The 21998-nt window shown below is 36.7% G+C and overlaps 1 protein-coding gene across 1 annotated transcript in view; it reads left to right on the forward strand.

The window, feature by feature from the left end:
• Window positions 1-16731, forward strand: part of LOC132560633 (probable ATP-dependent RNA helicase DHX35) — a 43173-nt gene extending 26442 nt beyond the window's left edge. The window contains exon 22 of the mRNA XM_060225295.1: window positions 16610-16731. Coding sequence (XP_060081278.1) covers window positions 16610-16701 — 92 coding nt within the window. The 3' untranslated portion in view covers window positions 16702-16731. The remainder of the gene's footprint in view (window positions 1-16609) is intronic.
• The last annotated feature ends 5267 nt before the right edge of the window (window positions 16732-21998 follow it).

Consider the following 21998-nt stretch of genomic DNA (forward strand, 5'->3'; position numbering starts at 1 on the left):
TACAGTCTGAAACACAATCTATCTGTCTTTGTGTCCGTCAGTCTGTGCAGTCTGAATCAGGATCTATCTCTCTTTGTGTCCGTCTGTCTATACAATCTGAAACAGGATCTATCTGTCTTTGAGTCCGTCTGTCTGTACAGTCTGAAACAGGATCTATCTGTCTTTGTGTCACTCAGTCTGTGCAGTCTGAAACAGGATCTATCTGTCTTTGTGTCCGTCAGTCTGTGCAGTCTGAAACAGGATCTCTCAGTCTTTGTGTCTGTCTGTCTATGCAGTATGAAACAGGATCTATCTGTTTTTGTGTCCATCTGTCTATGCAGTCTGATACAGGATCTATCTGTCTTTGTGTCGGTCTGTCTGTGCAGTCTGAAACAGGATCTATCCTTGTGTAATTCTCCATAGAGGAGAGTTTGTCCTTCAGTAATATTCTACTGAATGTGTTCTTCATTTCTATCTTAATTTCAGTATCTATAAGAAAATGTTTTGAACACTGATATTTATTTGCATCCAGTCCAAAAGTTCATATTTGAAAAGTTAGAATGGGAAATCATGACCAAGTCTGAGACAAAGCACTCATAGCCGGGTTTGTAGGAAAGGTAACTGAGTGTGTAGTCTGTCTAGACCAACAACACAATCTTACAAGTACTCAGCTTCATGCATCATGTTCCAATTTTTATCTAAAAACACTTTTAACATGACATTTTTTATGCAAACCTATTTTTTTTTTTTTTTTGCTTTAAGTTTTTGCTTTCAATGTTTTTTCTTATCTTCTTGTTTAAGTGTAATTTTCTATCTGTTAAATAAATGAATTGTTTTTTAAAGTATGTGATGGTAGAAAGTTCCTGTACACTGAAGTATGTAGCTGCTGTGACCTGTGCTTGGATTTTGGTAGATGCTATTGTCTACATGATCATACTTATTGGTGTAGTACAGGTGACTGACTTTCAGAATGCACGTGGACTTTTGTGGGTAGATCCTAATAGTACAAAACTATATATTCCTAATCTGTCAGGCTGTACTTGGAAATTCTTGGTTTCTGTTTTTTGCATATTTCTGGTGTATCATACATACACAAATGCATTATTCCAGATGCGTAATTTGTTCAGAACTCTTCAAAAGTCCTTAACTGTGATTCAGAGCCCATATTGGAGACATCGATACCATCACTGGGTTAGATTCCGTCCGTTTAGCAAACAGGAAATAGACATTGTAGAACAGCTTGATGATATGCATAATTTCACATTTTACAACAAAATTCCATCAATATCATGTATACCTATGTTATGGAAACATTACTGAAATACCTTTCCTGTATGTCACTGTGGTAAAAGATAGTTCTATAATTCAGAATGAAAGATGAAATGTAGGATTTCACAACTGATGGTCTGGTTTCTGATTTTTCTGTTATCTCAACAGGGAATACATTGTCTCTTGTTTCTGAAGTGTTGACTTTAGTAAGAAACTTGAGGGACCACCTAGGTATCTTGGATGTACAATTACTGTTATGAATGTCTTTGTATAGACTGTAGGGTTAAATACACTATATAACTGGGGAACAGAACCCCTAAATCAAGGCTGTTATGAGAAACAAAATGGGTATTTTTTTGACACCTGCGTACATGTTTCTGGTTTTTTTTCCTGATGTTAAGTGTGCCCATCAGAACTTAAGTGTCTGGAACCACCTAAGTGTCCTCCATGCTCAAGACCCGCATCTTGGGGGTCCTGGGGTGGGAGGAGGTGGGGGGCTATCTCTCAGACAGGATAGCTTGCGATGTAGAGCTGCCAAGCCACTTGTAGTGCGTTATGTAAGGCAATATCTGCTCACGTTTTTATACAGGAAATTTTTTTTACAGATACCGTGATGGGGATCACTGATATCATATCTTGTACAACTACGCATCACATACAACATGTAATTGATTCATTACATCTCAAACTTCACATTGCCTTTTTTTTCTCTTTCCATTTTTTGCTTTCACACATCAGTGTCATTGTTCAGGAAAGTTGACTGCTGTAAATCATCATCTTTTTTAGTCTTTAATGTAATTATCATACTTAATTATATAGATTGCTAATGTCAACTTGATCTAGCCAAATTTTGCATCCATGTAAATTATTCATAATGAGAAAGAACCTTGAAACACATTTTTGTTTCATTACTGCTTAATGAAATTCAACATTTATAGTACATAATGTATTTGCAACTAAGACTTAGGCCTGATAGAATGTACAAGGGTAAAGTTTGGCAAGGATTCTCCTAAAGGTTGGATAGGGTCCAGAATTTACAGTTTAATTTTTAGGAAGATTAAGTCAATTAGAGATGTGATGAAGGCACTCTTGAACCTATTTGCATGTGATACTTCGATCATTTTTTATCAACTAAGACATCTTAAGGATGTATGTTACCTTCCACATTAAGATATGTCTTTTGTAAAATGTAGCTTTCAAGTGACCAAGATTTTCACTGTTTAGAGTACAGAAGGTTAATGCCTGTCTGTGCCCATGCTGTTCTATAATGCCTGTCTGTGCCCATGCTGTTCTATAATGCCTGTCTGTGCCCACGCTGTTCTGTAATGCCTCTCTGTGCCCATGCTGTTCTATAATACCTGTCTGTGCCCATGCTGTTCTATAATGCCTGTCTGTGCCCACGCTGTTCTGTAATGCCTCTCTGTGCCCATGCTGTTCTATAATGCTCGTCTGTGCCCATGCTGTTCTATAATGCTCGTCTGTGCCCATGCTGTTCTATAATGCCTGTCTGTGCCCATGCTGTTCTATAATGCCTGTTTGTGCCCATGCTTTTCTATAATACCTGTCAGTTCCCATGCTGTTCTATAATGCCTGTCTGTGCCCATGCTGTTCTATAATGCCAGTCTGTGCCCATGCTGTTCTATAATGCCTCTGCAGTGCCCCTGCTGTTCTATAATGCCTGTCTGTGCCCATGCAGTTCTATAATGCCTCTCTGTGCCCATGCTGTTCTATAATGCCTCTCTGTGCCCATGCTGTTCTATAATACCTGTCAGTGCCCATGCTGTTCTATAATGCCCGTCTGTGCCCATGCTGTTCTATAATACCTGTCTGTGCCCATGCTGTTCTATAATGCCCGTCTGTGCCCATGCTGTTCTATAATACCTGTCTGTGCCCATGCTGTTCTATAATGCCCGTCTGTGCCCATGCTGTTCTATAATGCCTCTCTGTGCCCATGCTGTTCTATAATGCCTCTCTGTGCCCATGCTGTTCTATAATACCTGTCAGTGCCCATGCTGTTCTATAATGCCCGTCTGTGCCCATGCTGTTCTATAATACCTGTCAGTTCCCATGCTGTTCTATAATGCCTCTCTGTGCCCATGCTGTTCTATAATACCTGTCAGTGCCCATGCTGTTCTATAATGCCCGTCTGTGCCCATGCTGTTCTATAATACCTGTCAGTTCCCATGCTGTTCTATAATGCCTCTCTGTGCCCATGCTGTTCTATAATGCCTCTCTGTGCCCATGCTGTTCTATAATACCTGTCAGTGCCCATGCTGTTCTATAATGCCCGTCTGTGCCCATGCTGTTCTATAATACCTGTCAGTTCCCATGCTGTTCTATAATGCCTCTCTGTGCCCATGCTGTTCTATAATGCCTGTCTGTGCCCATGCTGTTCTATAATGCCTGTCTGTGCCCATGCTTTTCTATAATACCTGTCAGTGCCCATGCTGTTCTATAATGCCTGTCTGTGCCCACGCTGTTCTGTAATGCCTCTCTGTGCCCATGCTGTTCTATAATACCTGTCAGTGCCCATGCTGTTCTATAATGCCTGTCTGTGCCCACGCTGTTCTGTAATGCCTCTCTGTGCCCATGCTGTTCTATAATACCTGTCTATGCCCATGCTGTTCTATAATGCCTCTCTGTGCCCATGCTATTCTATAATGCCTGTCTGTGCCCATGCTGTTCTATAATGCCTGTTTGTGCCCATGCTTTTCTATAATACCTGTCAGTTCCCATGCTGTTCTATAATGCCTGTCTGTGCCCATGCTGTTCTATAATGCTCGTCTGTGCCCATGCTGTTCTATAATGCCTGTCTATGCCCATGCTGTTCTATAATACCTGTCAGTGCCCATGCTGTTCTATAATGCCCGTCTGTGCCCATGCTGTTCTATAATACCTGTCTGTGCCCATGCTGTTCTATAATGCCCGTCTGTGCCCATGCTGTTCTATAATACCTGTCAGTGCCCATGCTGTTCTGTAATGCCCGTCTGTGCCCATGCTGTTCTATAATGCCTCTCTGTGCCCATGCTGTTCTATAATGCCGTCTGTGCCCATGCTGTTCTATAATACCTGTCAGTGCCCATGCTGTTCTATAATGCCCGTCTGTGCCCATGCTGTTCTATAATGCTCGTCTGTGCCCATGCTGTTCTATAATGCCTGTCTGTGCCCATGCTGTTCTATAATGCTCGTCTGTGCCCATGCTGTTCTATAATACCTGTCAGTGCCCATGCTGTTCTATAATACCTGTCTGTGCCCATGCTATTCTATAATGCCTCTCTGTGCCCATGCTGTTCTATAATGCCGTCTGTGCCCATGCTGTTCTATAATACCTGTCAGTGCCCATGCTGTTCTATAATGCCCGTCTGTGCCCATGCTGTTCTATAATGCCTCTCTGTGCCCATGCTGTTCTATAATGCCTCTCTGTGCCCATGCTGTTCTATAATGCCCGTCTGTGCCCATGCTGTTCTATAATACCTGTCAGTGCCCATGCTGTTCTATAATGCCCGTCTGTGCCCATGCTGTTCTATAATACCTGTCAGTGCCCATGCTGTTCTATAATACCTGTCTGTGCCCATGCTATTCTATAATGCCTCTCTGTGCCCATGCTGTTCTATAATGCCGTCTGTGCCCATGCTGTTCTATAATGCCGTCTGTGCCCATGCTGTTCTATAATGCCGTCTGTGCCCATGCTGTTCTATAATACCTGTCAGTGCCCATGCTGTTCTATAATGCCTGTCTGTGCCGATGCTGTTCTATAATGCCTCTCTGTGCCCATGCTGTTCTATAATGCCTCTCTGTGCCCATGCTGTTCTATAATGCCCGTCTGTGCCCATGCTGTTCTATAATACCTGTCAGTGCCCATGCTGTTCTATAATGCCCGTCTGTGCCCATGCTGTTCTATAATGCCCGTCTGTGCCCATGCTGTTCTATAATGCCCGTCTGTGCCCATGCTGTTCTATAATGCTCGTCTGTGCCCATGCTGTTCTATAATACCTGTCAGTGCCCATGCTGTTCTATAATACCTGTCAGTGCCCATGCTGTTCTATAATACCTGTCTGTGCCCATGCTATTCTATAATGCCTCTCTGTGCCCATGCTGTTCTATAATGCCGTCTGTGCCCATGCTGTTCTATAATACCTGTCAGTGCCCATGCTGTTCTATAATGCCCGTCTGTGCCCATGCTGTTCTATAATGCCTCTCTGTGCCCATGCTGTTCTATAATGCCTCTCTGTGCCCATGCTGTTCTATAATACCTGTCAGTGCCCATGCTTTTCTATAATACCTGTCAGTGCCCATGCTGTTCTATAATGCCTGTTTGTGCCCATGCTTTTCTATAATACCTGTCAGTGCCCATGCTTTTCTGTAATGCCTCTCTGTGCCCATGCTGTTCTATAATGCCTGTTTGTGCCCATGCTTTTCTATAATACCTGTCAGTGCCCATGCTGTTCTATAATGCCTGTCTGTGCCCATGCTTTTCTGTAATGCCTCTCTGTGCCCATGCTGTTCTATAATGCCTGTCTGTGCCCATGCTGTTCTATAATGCCTGTCTGTGCCCATGCTGTTTTATAATGCCTCTCTGTGCCCATGCTGTTCTATAATGCCTGTCTGTGCCCATGCTGTTTTATAATGCCTCTCTGTGCCCATGCTGTTCTATAATGCCCGTCTGTGCCCATGCTGTTCTATAATGCCTGTCTATGCCCATGCTGTTCTATAATGCCTCTCTGTGCCCATGCTATTCTATAATGCCTGTCTGTGCCCATGCTGTTCTATAATGCCTGTTTGTGCCCATGCTTTTCTATAATACCTGTCAGTGCCCATGCTGTTCTATAATGCCTGTCTGTGCCCATGCTGTTCTATAATGCTCGTCTGTGCCCATGCTGTTCTATAATGCCTGTCTGTGCCCACGCTGTTCTATAATGCCTGTCTGTGCCCATGCTGTTCTATAATGCCTGTTTGTGCCCATGCTTTTCTATAATACCTGTCAGTGCCCATGCTGTTCTATAATGCCTGTCTGTGCCCATGCTTTTCTATAATACCTGTCAGTGCCCATGCTGTTCTATAATGCCTGTCTGTGCCGATGCTGTTCTATAATGCTCGTCTGTGCCCATGCTGTTCCATAATGCTCGTCTGTGCCCATGCAGTTCTATAATGCCTGTCTGTGCCCATGCTGTTCTATAATGCCTGTTTGTGCCCATGCTTTTCTATAATACCTGTCAGTGCCCATGCTGTTCTATAATGCCTGTCTGTGCCGATGCTGTTCTATAATGCTCGTCTGTGCCCATGCTGTTCTATAATGCTCGTCTGTGCCCATGCAGTTCTATAATGCCTGTCTGTGCCCATGCTGTTCTATAATGCCCGTCTGTGCCCATGCTTTTCTATAATACCTGTCAGTGCCCATGCTGTTCTATAATGCCTGTCTGTGCCGATGCTGTTCTATAATGCTCGTCTGTGCCCATGCTGTTCTATAATGCTCGTCTGTGCCCATGCTGTTCTATAATGCCTGTTTGTGCCCATGCTTTTCTATAATACCTGTCAGTGCCCATGCTGTTCTATAATGCCTGTCTGTGCCCATGCTGTTCTATAATGCTCGTCTGTGCCCATGCTGTTCCATAATGCTCGTCTGTGCCCATGCAGTTCTATAATGCCTGTCTGTGCCCATGCTGTTCTATAATGCTCGTCTGTGCCCATGCTGTTCCATAATGCTCGTCTGTGCCCATGCTGTTCTATAATGCCTGTCTGTGCCCATGCTTTTCTATAATACCTGTCAGTGCCCACGCTGTTCTGTAATGCCTCTCTGTGCCCATGCTGTTCTATAATGCCTGTCAGTGCCCATGCTGTTCTATAATGCCTGTCTGTGCCCATGCTATTCTGTCGTGATTTGGTTTCCCCTTATTTACTGTGTGATGGGTGGAAATACTAACATAAACTTGGTATGTAGTTGTATATTTTGTTTAGGACAGCTTTTTTTTAAGGTCATCTGACTCAAAGGGTCAAGATCACCTATAGCCATCGTGCTTTGTCCATCGTTGTGAATAAACCTTTTTCTTTAAAACCCTACTTCTCCTTCATACCTGTATATATTTTTTAACCAGATTTGGTCATATGCATTATTGGGTGATGGTAAGCATTTCCTAAATTCAGAAGTTTGATAATATCCCTAGTGATTGAAGGATAAGGCCCCAAAGGGGGAGGTGCTGAAATTAGATTTAAAACCCTACTCCTCCTTTCTGCCGGGGTGGATTTCAACAAGTTTCAAAAGTTCAAGGCCGAAGTCCTACATTTCCAAAGTTAAAGCCCAAAGTCCTACATGCCCAAAGCTTGTAACTCCTTCATTAAAGTTTCTTTTTATTTATAAAAAGGATAGTGTGTGTAGTTTTAATTGTTTTAGTAACAATATTGAACTCACTGCCCAGCTACAGAAGTTTCAATGTATATATCTAGATGTATAGAGCCAAAGCCATTTCAGCTTAAGTGGTTTATGAATAGGTCCTTCGCCTTCCTCCTGAATTCCCAAAGGTATCCAGGGGATTGATTAATTAGGATAAATTAAACTAAATAGAATCAATCTCATCAGGCAGAAGGCAGGTTCATGTAGGTTTTATTTAGTAGGATGTCCACAGGTTTCGTCCACTATATCGGACTTCTTCATGATGGTCATCATGGTAACAGACAGAACATGGAAATAAAAACTCGCAAAAATTTGTTGGTTAGCAGTGCCACTGAAATAAAAATACCACTAAGATAGGAAATAAACATAGTGCTTGTTTTCTAAAAATTACATAAAATACACTCATGTGAATATATATATAAGCATCTTTCAATAAAAAGATTATCATTATAATCTTTTTTTTTTCTAAGGTTGATGCCGTAAAAGTGGACTTTTAACTGCTTGTTTTCTCTGTGTTAGCTGATTGAGTTCATGGATGGACTGGAAGAGTGCTATGAGAGAATCTTTACTTATTATTTTCATTATAAATTCCTGAAGTGTTTGGGAGCATGCAGCAGAATGATTTCAGCAGATTATTTAGGTTTTTATTTCCCACCCACACTAAGTAATCTAATTTTTATGTATATCAATTACAGTATTAGACATGTTTCCTGGTAAAAGTGCAGTAGAAACTCGGGGGAATCAGTTTAAGTTTTAACTTTAAGAAAATTACTACAATGCTTTATTGTATTGTACTGTTTTATAATGATGTATCATGTCCTGAAATTATGCACCTAACCAGTTTTTGTGAATTGTTCTTACAGCGTAAGACAAGTATTGTCTGAGGTTGTGTATCGGGATCCAATGATTTAACACAACGTAACTTTGAAATGATATTCCGTGTGCTATTATCATGTTTGAATGTAGATACAGGTCTAGTTTTGATAACTCTTTGGCTATTCTGGTTTTTGTATTGAATAGCTTATGTGTTTTGAAAACTCCATCATGATGCTGTGTTAGAGTTTGTTTGAAAATTGAATGCAAATAGAGTTCAGCAGCCATTGTAAGGTCAGAGGTCAAAGGTCATAATTCACATATAAGACAAGACTTAAGCATAAATATTTGTGTAATGTGGATTGCTTATTTTTCAGTTCTTATGAAGAGTATTACAACATATAGAATTTATTTACTGTGTTAGCCTCACTAAGTAACTTGAGGTGTCAGAGAGTACTCACTTTCGTTGAGCCAGAATTATGCATGTTCATGTGTACCTCTGTAATTTACATACCACAAATGCGTGCATGTGCATGCACTTTTAAAGTTTTTAGATATGAAGTTTCAGATTAAGATATGAACTCTGAAATTTCGTTAAATTGAATGTTACCTGTACTTCGTAAACATCTTACAGAATGTTACTTGTACTTTTGTTTACATAAAAGTCATGCAAAAATGTAACACAACACCTGGAGAAATCAGGTACCTGTGAATTGCTTTGGTTTACCTGTACTTGTTTATAATGACTAATCCTCGTGAGTTCGTGCCATCAACATACAGTTTGTCTCCAGATAGATTGGAACACAGGAGGAAGCTTTCTATTTGTAGACCTTCTAACAGTATGATCAATGCACCATGTAGATATACTTTTCCCTGGCACTTTTTCTGATGTTTTGATTTGGCAAAAACCTAAGAGGAAGGTTGAGCTTTACCACTCTCAGTGATTCAGTTACATCATTAGATCTCTTCTTGTTTCACCTTTCTCTCCAAACATCGCCTGGTTAACTTCTGTTACCCAACAGTCTTTGAAAGTATACATCTAACAATTCTTAAAGCATTTGATTGAGATAACATAGTCAATCATTATTGGAAAATCAAGAAACAAAATTGAATGAGGATTTATTTTTGTATAAAAGAAAGCTATTGGGGGATGGTGGGGTCGTCTTTCACCTCGATGACCTGGGTTTGATTCCTGGACCAGGACTTAATTAGGTTTTTCCTAATTGATACACTACTATCACCAATTCATTTCTCCAGCAATGTACCTGAACTAGCAGATAGAACAAAACTCTGTCACTTGAAAAGCTTATGACGTTACACATTTTAGACTCCATTGGAATTAATGTCCTGTTGTTGGATGTCTGTATTGCTGAAAACGTAGAAATTTATGCTTGTTGGAAATTTCCATTAAGTATGTAGCAGACATTTGGTTATATAAGTAAATTTCCCCTTGTGTATATTTTATGAACATACATGGATATGGTACATATACACTATAATTGATTACAGAAACTGAATTGTCATGTAACTGATATAATATCTGGCCACATATATATATATACCAGCATATCCACAAACATTATCAAAACACCATATTACGTCCTGAAGCTAAAAACAAAAGAAAGTTAATTATCTGTGTAACTTCAGCATAAGTAAAGAAGCTGCAAGGAAAGCACCTTTAGTTAATACTTTAATAATCACAAACAATGATTACAGGCTTAGAAATGATAATTGTAGTTTGATTCTAGCTGGTATGAAAGTTGATGACTTCTGTGACTTAACTATACTTATGCTGAAAAAACAAGTCATAGATTGGAAAACAACACAATAATCATAATTCCCAAGACATATGCTCACATTTTAGAGTAAGTCATGTTTCTGTCACCAAGACAAGGCCATGTGCATGTGGTCAAGTAATGATAAGAATGGTCAGTGATCGGGGAAAAAATTTTGAAATTTTGAAAAATACTCTAATAATAAGCACCATGCATATAGCTTACCTATTGAAATCACGAAATTAAACCCCTGTGTGGAATTAACCATGTTTACAGTAATAATGAAGCAGACAGCCTTTTACGTCCAACCTGTACTGAGACTTTAATGATAAACTATACCTAAAGACCTCCAGTTTTTACAAATTAGCGATTGTTGTTAATGTTACTTAAGTTTAAGCATGCTTGTGCTGAAAATTCTTGTTACAACTTTACATACTGTAATTAATTCGGTGTAAGTATAAATTAAACTATTTAAATAAAACTGTAATTAACTCAGTATAAGTACAAATTACACTATTTAAATAAAACTTTAAGTAACTCGGTTTAACTCTAAATTACACGATTTAAGTAAATGTAATCAATTTTCTCGAATTATGGACCAGACTTTTACGCTGGAGATAGCCATTGCAACAACTTCTAGTTATAGGTATGTGTATCAGGACACAACCTGAAAGTAAAAAGGCTTCTTTATATACTTCTTTAATGTGATCATGCACTACACACTGGGTGATGTAGATATATACTGATACAGGGACACAGACTATTTTAGCGTACTTAAAATGTTTGCTTTAATCTCAATGCCTGTGTATTAGTTGGCAAATATCATTATGTTTATCGTTACCAATTCTCAAATTTCCTTATATCCCTCGGTTACGATAAAAAAACCCAAATAATTTTTAATAGAACCACATTAAGGTTTTTATAATAAAGTACATATAACTGGTGCCTTACACTTTTTAGGTGTTTTTCGTGTAGATAAGATGTTTACTTCATCTTCAGCATGTTAAAACTGATGTTTGTGTAACTGACTCTTAGATATTAATGTAAGTTATCAACAAAATTTAATGCATGTAGACTGAACTGACAGCTTGAGTAGCACTGTATTAATCTCCAGGAGAGCAGCAATGTTCGGCTGTAATTCTATCGTACAGAGTTGAGATAGGGGTGTAGGAGCTTAGGGACTTAGTGTTAGGATGAATAAGGAGCACACATCCTGGATATATCTAGTACTACCGGTATATGGTTTGTGAAACATTTCTGTTAAGATCAAAGTGTTAACATCATGAGTCAAGGTGCCTTTCATCAATTATGTTTTGATAAACATGATACAGGTAACTTCAATATTCTGTGGATTTTCTATTTATTGCTATTAAAGGGGAAAAAAGCGTTTAAATTCTCATGTACAGAAGTACTTTGATATTTATGGGTTTTTTTTTATTTAAATTGACTATAAATACTGTAAAATAGTAAACTTCTATGGGATATTATTGGTTGATTTTGTGGGTATTCTTGTCCACCAATTGTTAAAATCAGTAGGAGTACCTAAATAGTACTGTGTTTATCCAGGAAATCAGATGTCAGTGAAGTTGTGAATTTTTGAAAACAACAAAAACTTGAGCCCTGGTGAAAATACATGTACTGTATATGATTTCACAAAAATCTGAAACCAATTACAGCTGTTTAAGGTAAAACATTAAAAAAGACATTTTACAGGTATTTAACTTATCTTGACTGATATTGGAACTGTGTAATCATAAATTTTTGTCTGAAAAGTTTCTCTGCTTGGTAATAGAATCACATCATACACAGAAAATGTATATATTTATGCAATTTACCTATGTAAAAGAGCTGACATCTTGTACAAGAGTTTGAGAAGATTTGATAAACCTGTATGGAAAAGTGGCACATTTGAATGAAATGAAGTATTATATTTCCAGTTTAGTGTCTTATAAGATTTTGAATACAGCTGACTCAATAATGAAAGCAATTTGTGACAAATGTGTTGATGAATTGTGGTAGGGATATACAGCAGTGTTTTACAGAACAAGCCTCTGTAATTTTATCTCATCCTTTGCTGAATGATGATCATATATATGAGACACCCAGAGCAATGGTACCTGAATATTATGATACCTGACATTGAATGATACCTGACCAGGTGATAATAACAGACTTGGGAGTAATATCTGACATAGAATTATTTTATTGTGACCTGAATTATATGACATGAATTGGTGATATCCTACCTGCAATTGTTGACATCTGACCTTGATTGGTTGACATCTGACCTTGAATTGTTGATATCTAACCAAGAATTGTTGACATCTGACCTTGATTTGTTGATATCTGACCTTGATTTGTTGATATCTGACCCTTGTTTGTTGACATCTGACCTGGAATTGTTGACATCTGACCTTGATTTGTTGACATCTGACCTGGAATTGTTGACATCTGACCTGAAATTGCTGATATCTGACCTTGATTTGTTGATATCTGACCTGGAATTGTTGATGTCTGAGCTTGATTTGTTGATATCTAACCAGCAATTGTTAACATCTGACCTTGGTATGTTGATATCTGACCTTGAATTATTATACACTGAATCAAAGATTTGAAGAGGATATTGTTGTTGACTCCATCCATCAGTTCATCAATCTGTATATCTGGGCAATAACATAAATTCTGTTCAGACATTTTTTTTAATAAAATGCATGCTTGAGAATGATTTTAAGGTCCAGAAGTCAAAGGTCAAGATTACTGGTACCAGTGCTATAATCAGGAGTTTCAATGGGCTATAAGAATTAATACTTTATCATATATTTATGGAGGGAGTTTTTAATGCTTGAGATATTTATCATCAAATAAACTAAAAGTGTAAAAGTTTGTTATCAAAGTTTGGAAAGGGGTTACTTAGGAACTATTTTTAGCTTATAATCAAGTTGATGATTCTGTAAAACTGAAAAAAGGGGACTTCATTGTGGTATTTTCAGATGTTAAAGGTCAAAGGTTGTTTGTTGGGCAGATTTATTTCAGACAATGCATTACTTTATAGAAAGAAGTGATTTTTTGTGCTTCATGTTATTCAGAATTTCATAGGATATGAGTTCTTATATACAACCAATAATTGTTTCAATGACTTAACTGTCACTTTCATTATATGAATGACCAGTGTTAAGCATATCGACAATGAATATTTCTTATACATGATGGTAAACACTGTAAAAATACTTATTCTAGTTCATCATCAACTTTCAGCATGCTAGCACAATGATGACTTTATGCATTCTCAATAACTGCTATTTAAACTCAGAGGTTGCAGGTAGCACGAAGCTATTTAGATACAGAGCCTTTTTGTATGAAGAGAGCCAAGATAAGTTCATGGCTAAAATTGTTTTACACTTGTCACTAGTCACGAGGACATTTTGTCTATATTACCATTCCTTGTACTCGGAATGTAATGTGACATAATGACGATAAGATTGTAGGGTAAACAGGTTGCTGATCTTTCATTAGTCTGCCTTAGATGATGTAATATTCCAAGACAGACAATACAACAACACATTGTTTAAAACTTTGCCATAGAAGTGCTCTAATGGTCTCCTCCTCTCTGTTTAAAACATAATTGCTGTGCCACATTCCAGTATGCAATGATTGCGGTACCCCCCATCCTCCCAAACAACAAAGTTGGGAGTGACATGGTGGTGGTTGGAATCACCGTTTCTGGTTGTGTGGACCTCTGGTCATCTGCAAGTAAGGAACTCCTCAGAAACAAGTGAATCAGTTGCTCTAGGTACATCATAGTTAAATGTCACTACATAGGTTTTCTTATCAAGATAAATATGCTGAGGCAGATTATAACTTCTTATTGGTTGAAATGTAGATATGGTCTGTTTTTACTTATATACAGAGGTATCAGGGAATGTCGATATTAATTTTCAACTGTTTTCATGAAGTTTTGAACAAATTTGGTATATAGAAGTATCCAAATTTGATTTTTGATATTTGTTCAATTACAACATTTCTTCATGGAGTTTTACCTTTCCTTGTGCAAGCAAACAGGATCATTATATCAGCCATTTCAGCTTTATGTAAGAGGTATTATTGAATTCCAAGTTACACATGTTAAGGACATTGAGACTACACTAATTGATAGAGTATGAGACTATACTAATTGATAGAGTATGAGACTACACTAATTGATATAGTATGAGACTACACTAATTGATAGAGTATGAGACTACACTAATTGATAGAGTATGAGACTACACTAATTGATATAGTATGAGACTACACTAATTGATAGAGTATGAGACTACACTAATTGATAGAGTATGAGACTACACTAATTGATATAGTATGAGACTACACTAATTGATAGAGTATGAGACTACACTAATTGATATAGTATGAGACTACACTAATTGATAGATTATGAGACTACACTAATTGATAGAGTATGAGACTACACTAATTGATAGAGTATGAGACTACACTAATTGATAGAGTATGAGACTACACTAATTGATAGAGTATGAGACTATACTAATTGATATAGTATGAGACTACACTAATTGATAGAGTATGAGACTACACTAATTGATAGAGTATGAGACTACACTAATTGATATAGTATGAGACTACACTAATTGATAGATTATGAGACTACACTAATTGATAGAGTATGAGACTACACTAATTGATAGAGTATGAGACTACACTAATTGATATAGTATGAGACTACACTAATTAATAGAGTATGAGACTACACTAATTGATAGATTATGAGACTACACTAATTGATTGAGTATGAGACTACACTAATTGATAGATTACAAGACTACACTAATTGATATGTAAAATCTTATCATCTCTAGGAGGTATGACTTATCCTTAGGATGACAGTTCTGGTTGATTTCTGATTTGCTGATGTCAGTTGACTCCGATATTGTTGTTTGACAGCTCGTCAAGGACATATACACATGTATGGTTATTGTTTCTTGATCAGTTGATATCTTGAGCATCTCATACCTTTTGGTTTTTACTATTGAAATTGATAGTGATAACAGTAGACAAATTGAACAACAAAAGGGCTTTATTTACTCTAATGATGGACACAAGTAAGATAACAACAAAGAGGATGTGAAACAATGGGGGAATATTATATATATATCTATAGACAATAAAAATACTCTTATGTACATATATATATATATAGCATATACAGCATACATTACATCAGAACATCAGTGGGCTGTTTAATATATACACTGAAATGTTTTAATCAAATACAAATGAAATTTTTTGCAATAAATTATCATGACAATTCTGATGGTAAATTTGACAAACATACACTCGAGAAGCATTTGGATGTTTATATAAATGCACCAATGTGAATGTTGTTTTGTTTGCTAAGATTACATTGATAAAATCAAAGTCAGATTTTTATTTGTTATTGAGGCACGTTAACATGGAATACAGGTAGATTTGTTTGTATCATCACAATACACAACTAGTGATGACCGGTTCATCATGGTACACTATCAATGATGACACCATCAAGGTTTAAAGCTCATCAGGGCACACTGTTTTTAATGACATTGTCATGTTCTACAAATCATTGTCGTAATTGTCTGAATTTGATCATATTACACAATATACTGATGATATCATTATTCTATGGATCATCAATTAGCACACATTGATGGATGATTTCGTAGTCCACTATTCATCCAGGTACACATTATTTGATGACATCGTCATTGTCTACAGTTCATCCAGGTACACATTATTTGATGACATCATCACTGTCCACAATTCATTCAGGTACACATTATTTGATGACATCATCATTGTCTACATTTCATCACAGCGCACATTTATTGATGACATCATTATTGTCCATAGTCCATCAATTTACTCATTTTGATGACATCAACATATTTCACCATACAATAAAAAACATTTTTGTTTGATAATCAGCTATACACAGTTTTGATATCCAATGAAAATAGGCATCCCTTATACAAGACTGAAATGACTTTTCCATGTGCTTATCACCATGTATATCATTGATTAACACTGGAGTAATCCATATAGCACTTTTGATCTGATTTTCCTGCTGCACATAACAACCTGCAGTCACTTAACAGACTCAATATTAAGGCTATTCTCTCTGACAGTTATATCCAGTTCTTTGCACTTCCAGCCATTTAAATTAGATATGTAGATAGTAACTCAAGTATCAGAGTCAGAATATTACTCGACCTGATTGTGTGAATCACTCGTTTTCGTTGTCCTCGTCTTTGTCAGACAGAGGCTCTGGCTTTTCATAAAGAGTTGCTGTGATCGAATTCTTCTTGCCATCCAATTTCTCTGTCCTCAACAGGGCATCTGGAGAAAGTGACGACACCTTGGTCTGCATGCTCATGCTGTTGGTTTGGCTGCTGTTGTTGCGGGTTATGGAATGTCCGTTTTTGAAATTGACTAATAATAAAAAAGACCCATCCTTGCGACGAAAGTGAAAAAAATTTTGAAATGTCCAGCACATGACTCGACGAAATTTGTTGTTAAATGCGCAGTAAAGGACGAAGTTGATGGAAAGATTGCACCATACAAGAAGGTTGCTGATATAACCTGTGATACGATATGCTGCAAGATGACGAAATGCTGTCTGTGTGTAACCTTCTCCAAAGAGTGCATATGCAATCGGGAAGTCTGCAAAAGCCGATGGAATTATGCAAATTATGAATAGAAACACTATGCTTATGAGTGTTATGGTGAGTCGCATCTGTTCTCGTTGCCATGCGGCCTCCTTGTTATTTCGTATCTGTAGCACCTCCCTCTGAATGCTTGCACGTTTAACAGCCACCACCAGGTAGATGTTTGCAGTGCTGAGGATCACCAGTGGAATAAAATTGATGACCAGTGCGTAAACCCAGTTAATGGCATGAAAAGTGTCACTTTTACGGAATACTGTGGCATCCAGGAATGGCGTACCGTTTATATCATAGCTCACTTTAAACACCAGAAATCGAGGAATGTTTAGTGCTAGAATTACAAGTATGATGCAAACAATTTTAACCTTAGCACTGGTGCGGTCACATGTGGCTTTCGCCCACAATGGATGGCGCACAAAGAGAAAGCGCTCAATTGTGAGCAGTACAACTATCCACACACTAGAGTTGGTGCATATATTCACAAAAGGAATGAATATGTGGGCTTCGAAAAAGCGCCAGAAGTAGACACCTTGGATTTTGTGTGAGAAGACCATGTAAAGGAATGAGAGGAGGAGAGCTCCAAGGTCTGTGAAAGCCAGTCCTGTGAGATATGTGTAGGGAGACTCTTTCAACTGGTGTTGCATTAATACAATCAAGTTTAATATGTTACACAAGATGCCAAAGGCACATATGCTCGGTCCCAAGTATGTATATATCACTTTTGCCCATTGAACATCAGCTGCAGTTGTACCCAGTACAGTTGTCCCATTTGATAGAGGGACAGTAGTGGTGTTAGACGTGGCCCAGTCTTGGATGCTCGCTCCTGTCGTGTTGTAGTTGAGGTAAATTGAAGCAGCATCATTCACCATGGTGGTACTAGTATTGATTACTGCCATAGTATCCAGTATGTTGGTCATACTGTATCAAAAGTCTGCAATTATGTTTACATCTCTCTTCCAGGTGTCTACATCAATTGATACAGATCTGCAAGAAACAGAAATATGCAAATTAACATCTAATTTGGAAACAAATATATATAAAAGTTATCAAAATGACTTTTCTTTTTAATATCATCATTGCATACAGGCTATTTGAAGTAAAAAATATATTACTCACATATTTACTTTAACATTTACTTAAGAATGAGTTACTTGTGTCTTACCATTCTACTTAAAATGAGTTACTTATGAGTTATAATGTTACTTAAAATGAGTTACTTATGAGTTATAGTGTTGTGTTACTTAGAATAAGTTACTTATGTTTTAATGTTGCTTAAAATGAGTTACTTATGAGTTATAATGTTACTTAAAATGAGTTACTTATGAGTTATAATGTTACTTAAAATGAGTTACTTATGAGTTATAATGTTACTTAGAACGAGTTACGTATGAGTTATAATGTTACGTAATTAAATAAATTACAGATAAATTACTTTTCAGTTTCAATTTTATTTATGAGTCAAAATGATACATAATTTACAAAGTTTTATTTACAAGTTACAATGTAACATAATTCACAAATTATTAATTTATGACTTAAAATGTTACATAATTTACAAATTAATTTTGAGGTGAAATATCACATAATTTAGGAATTTATTCGTAAAAATGTTATGTAATTTACAAAGTTATTTAAGTGTTCAGATGTCACATCATTTGCAAAGTCATAAATGATTTAGCATTTGTTATGTACTGTGTTGTATATTTATACTTATTGTATTAGAGTATTGTCTATGAGTGACAGACTTCCTTTAGAGTTACCTAATTACACAATATCAATCCCTACTTTATAAAAATTAAGTTAATATTTTAAGTTCTTAAATAATTACTGGTCTCTATTATATCTTAAATCCTAAAATTGTATGGAAAGGTATTTCTGTTGTACAATCTTAAAGATAGCAGTTGGTAGACACTGCTGGTGATCATAATGTCATGTTGAAGTTTATACACATTTACCTGACTGTGTTCAGAACTTGTCAGATATATGACAATTACAGACTTGATTTAAGTATGCAGCCATTGCACCTTGTACTTTCTGTTACGATACTGACGTTTCTTTCTATCTCTTTTGATTTTCCTTAGTTGCCCCCTAAGTTTTAAAATATAGGCCCTCAGCATCACTGTTGAGTCTAGAAGGATAAAACAGCTGTATGATGCTGTTCAGTTCATCGTTTGACACTATCATATTGAATTCTAAATTACATTTTGATTTGAAAGTGCTTAATTCACTTGTATGTCTTCTGTACAATCTTAAATGGCCTTCAATATTTGATGCAATGTGGATGGTATAGATCAATCTCCCACATTCTTTGAAGTAAATTTTAAAGTTTACTGACATCAAAATAACTTTAGAAAAAATAAAATATAGAATACAACCAGCAGATTGTGTACACAACATAACATAAGGGCTCCTTTTCTATACTAGAACTTGTTCTTGGTAATCATTTAATGTATAAATCTTCACAGCTATCATCACCAGTAAAAAATAACTTGGTAGAAATATTTCACTTTTCATCATTAGCTAACTTATACAACAACATCTTTGTGTGTATCTTAGACATTCCCAACAGGTTGTGGATCCTGTCAGCTCCTCATCATTCACAGCATAACCACAGCTATACCCTTCTTACGCTAGAAATAATGCTTCTCTATCAGGGATAAAACTACCTTGGATTTGAACTTAAGGCTTAATACTAAACTGGTGTTGGACACTTGCCTCAATCACCTGTATGGACCTGATCTTTTCATTTCTGCTTTTCTCCTATACACTTCTTAAACAAGATCTTGATCAGGTTTCATGGATGAATTGTGAGGAAAATAAAAATGCAATTCGAAATATTGAGCAATTAAACCATGAGATTTACATTGGTGAAATTGCCTTGTGTGTTGCTTTAGTATTGATCTGGATCAGAAGAAGCTGAAACCACCATTGACATAAAATAAATGTTACCACTTAACACGTAATATAATGAAGAACATCCTATTAAGGAAATCAGATTTAAATATTGATTTTTCTGTCGTTAATTCAGATAATCTGATTTAATTTTCAGCATTGAATCAGTTATATTGAACAAATATTGATTATATTAAAGATAGTAGTTAAATGAATTAGTTAAATGGATTAGCTTTTTTGTACAAATTTCCCTTGGTAATACTCTGGGATTTTTGTTCTGGGATAAATGTGGTGTGTACAATATTTTTCACAAAGTGTCTTTATAACAATCTTTTAAGTAAAGTAAATCTGCTTTTAATTGTCGAAACCCGTTGTAAACTACATTTCCTACATTTTTTCTTAGCTCACCTGGCCAAAAGGGCCAAGTTAGCTATAGAGTTACAGCGGCGTCTGTGGTCCGTCCGGCATCTGTCAGTCTTCTGTCCATCATTCGTTGTCTGTCAACTTTTACTATATGTTGCAACTATTCATGAATGACTGAGCGGATTTTAATCAAATTTGATCTGAAGCATCCTTGAGGAAAATTTTGTTACAAAAAACCCGCTGTCTCCTGAATACCAAAATAGTTAGCTAACACATTTGTTGTTGATAAAGTAAAGAACTTGACTAAAGAGCTTGTATTGTGTTTTAAATCCAGATATTGACTTTCTGCATTGAAGATGTACAAGCAGCTGATAAAAGTTTTGGTAAAATATCTTATTGTTTTTACTCTCTCCATCATAAGTTTTCATTTTTTGTTATATTATAAAAGATAACCTGATCAATATTTTCTGTTCCTCAGGTGTCAGATAGGACAGATTAATCTGACCAAAACTAGTATGTTCAGTGTCCTGAGCGTGACAATCTGATCGATATGATGCTTCCTCAGGGGTTTCAGAGAAGATAGGTATAATCTGGCCAGTTCCACAGAGTGTGGAATCAAACCGATTTTGCAGCAGAAGACAGTTTCTTACTAGTTTGATCAAGATCTCCAATTTCTCCTGAAGTTGAATGCCCTATTCCTGTATTCTTTTTTATTTTAGTAAAAGCCCTACCTTCGTAAGTATAGGTTTGATGGCACCTGTTCCTGCTGTGTTGAACATACTACAATCAGTAACACTATCAGTATTCCTGGATTCCACCCTGCAGGTTAACACACATTTTCTCCTCCATCAACATTACGCAGGCTCCGCTACACTGTCTGATACTTTCTCAAACAATAAGATATCAAACGATAGCATAACAGACTGGCCAGGAGCAGATAACTCACTTATGTAATTTGCAAAAGCCTTTTGATCATGTGTTTATTATTGGGCTGAAATACCATCACATCATGAGAAGTTGAAGTCTGTACTACCTCCAACATAAGGTTCAGATATATGTGTATGTACTACCTCATTCCTAAATAATGATACAAAACACAGGCAAATCCAGGTAAACTTTAAATACACAGGATAATTCAGTGTTTTACCTTGAAATAGGCATGGCTCATATCAACATTACAAAGTACAGTTTAATTTGTGATAGTCTTCGGTACAACAGTTGAGAAATCCCTGTGTCAATAAACTCCTTGTATTAAGGTGTTGTATGGTGTTTTCATATGGAGAAGACAGCCCCGAAGTCTCACAGAAAATAAAAGTATAGACTTCTCTTCTCTCTCTTATTAACTCTAATTGTTCTTTTAGAATAATTTTTCAGAATAAAAAATTTAAGTTTCTCATATTTATTAATTATCCAACATTCAGCGTTGATATATAAACAAAAAATTAAAATGATCTCAGTGATGACTAAAATGATCTCAGCGATGACTAAAATGATCTCAGCGATGACTAAAATGATCTCAGTGATGACTAAAATGATCTCAGCGATGACTAAAATGATCTCAGCGATGACTAAAATGATCTCAGCGATGACTAAAATGATCTCAGTGATGACTAAATGATCTCAGCGATGACTAAAATGATCTCAGCGATGACTAAAATGATCTCAGCGATGACTAAAATAATCTCAGCGATGACTAAAATGATCTCAGCGATGACTAAAATAATCTCAGCGATGACTAAAATGATCTCAGTGATGACTAAAATAATCTCAGCGATGACTAAAATGATCTCAGTGATGACTAAA

Source organism: Ylistrum balloti, unplaced genomic scaffold (genome assembly GCF_031769215.1).
Source record: "Ylistrum balloti isolate Yb309-2 unplaced genomic scaffold, AGI_CSIRO_Ybal_v1 Utg371088, whole genome shotgun sequence".
NCBI classification, from domain to species: domain Eukaryota; kingdom Metazoa; phylum Mollusca; class Bivalvia; order Pectinida; family Pectinidae; genus Ylistrum; species Ylistrum balloti.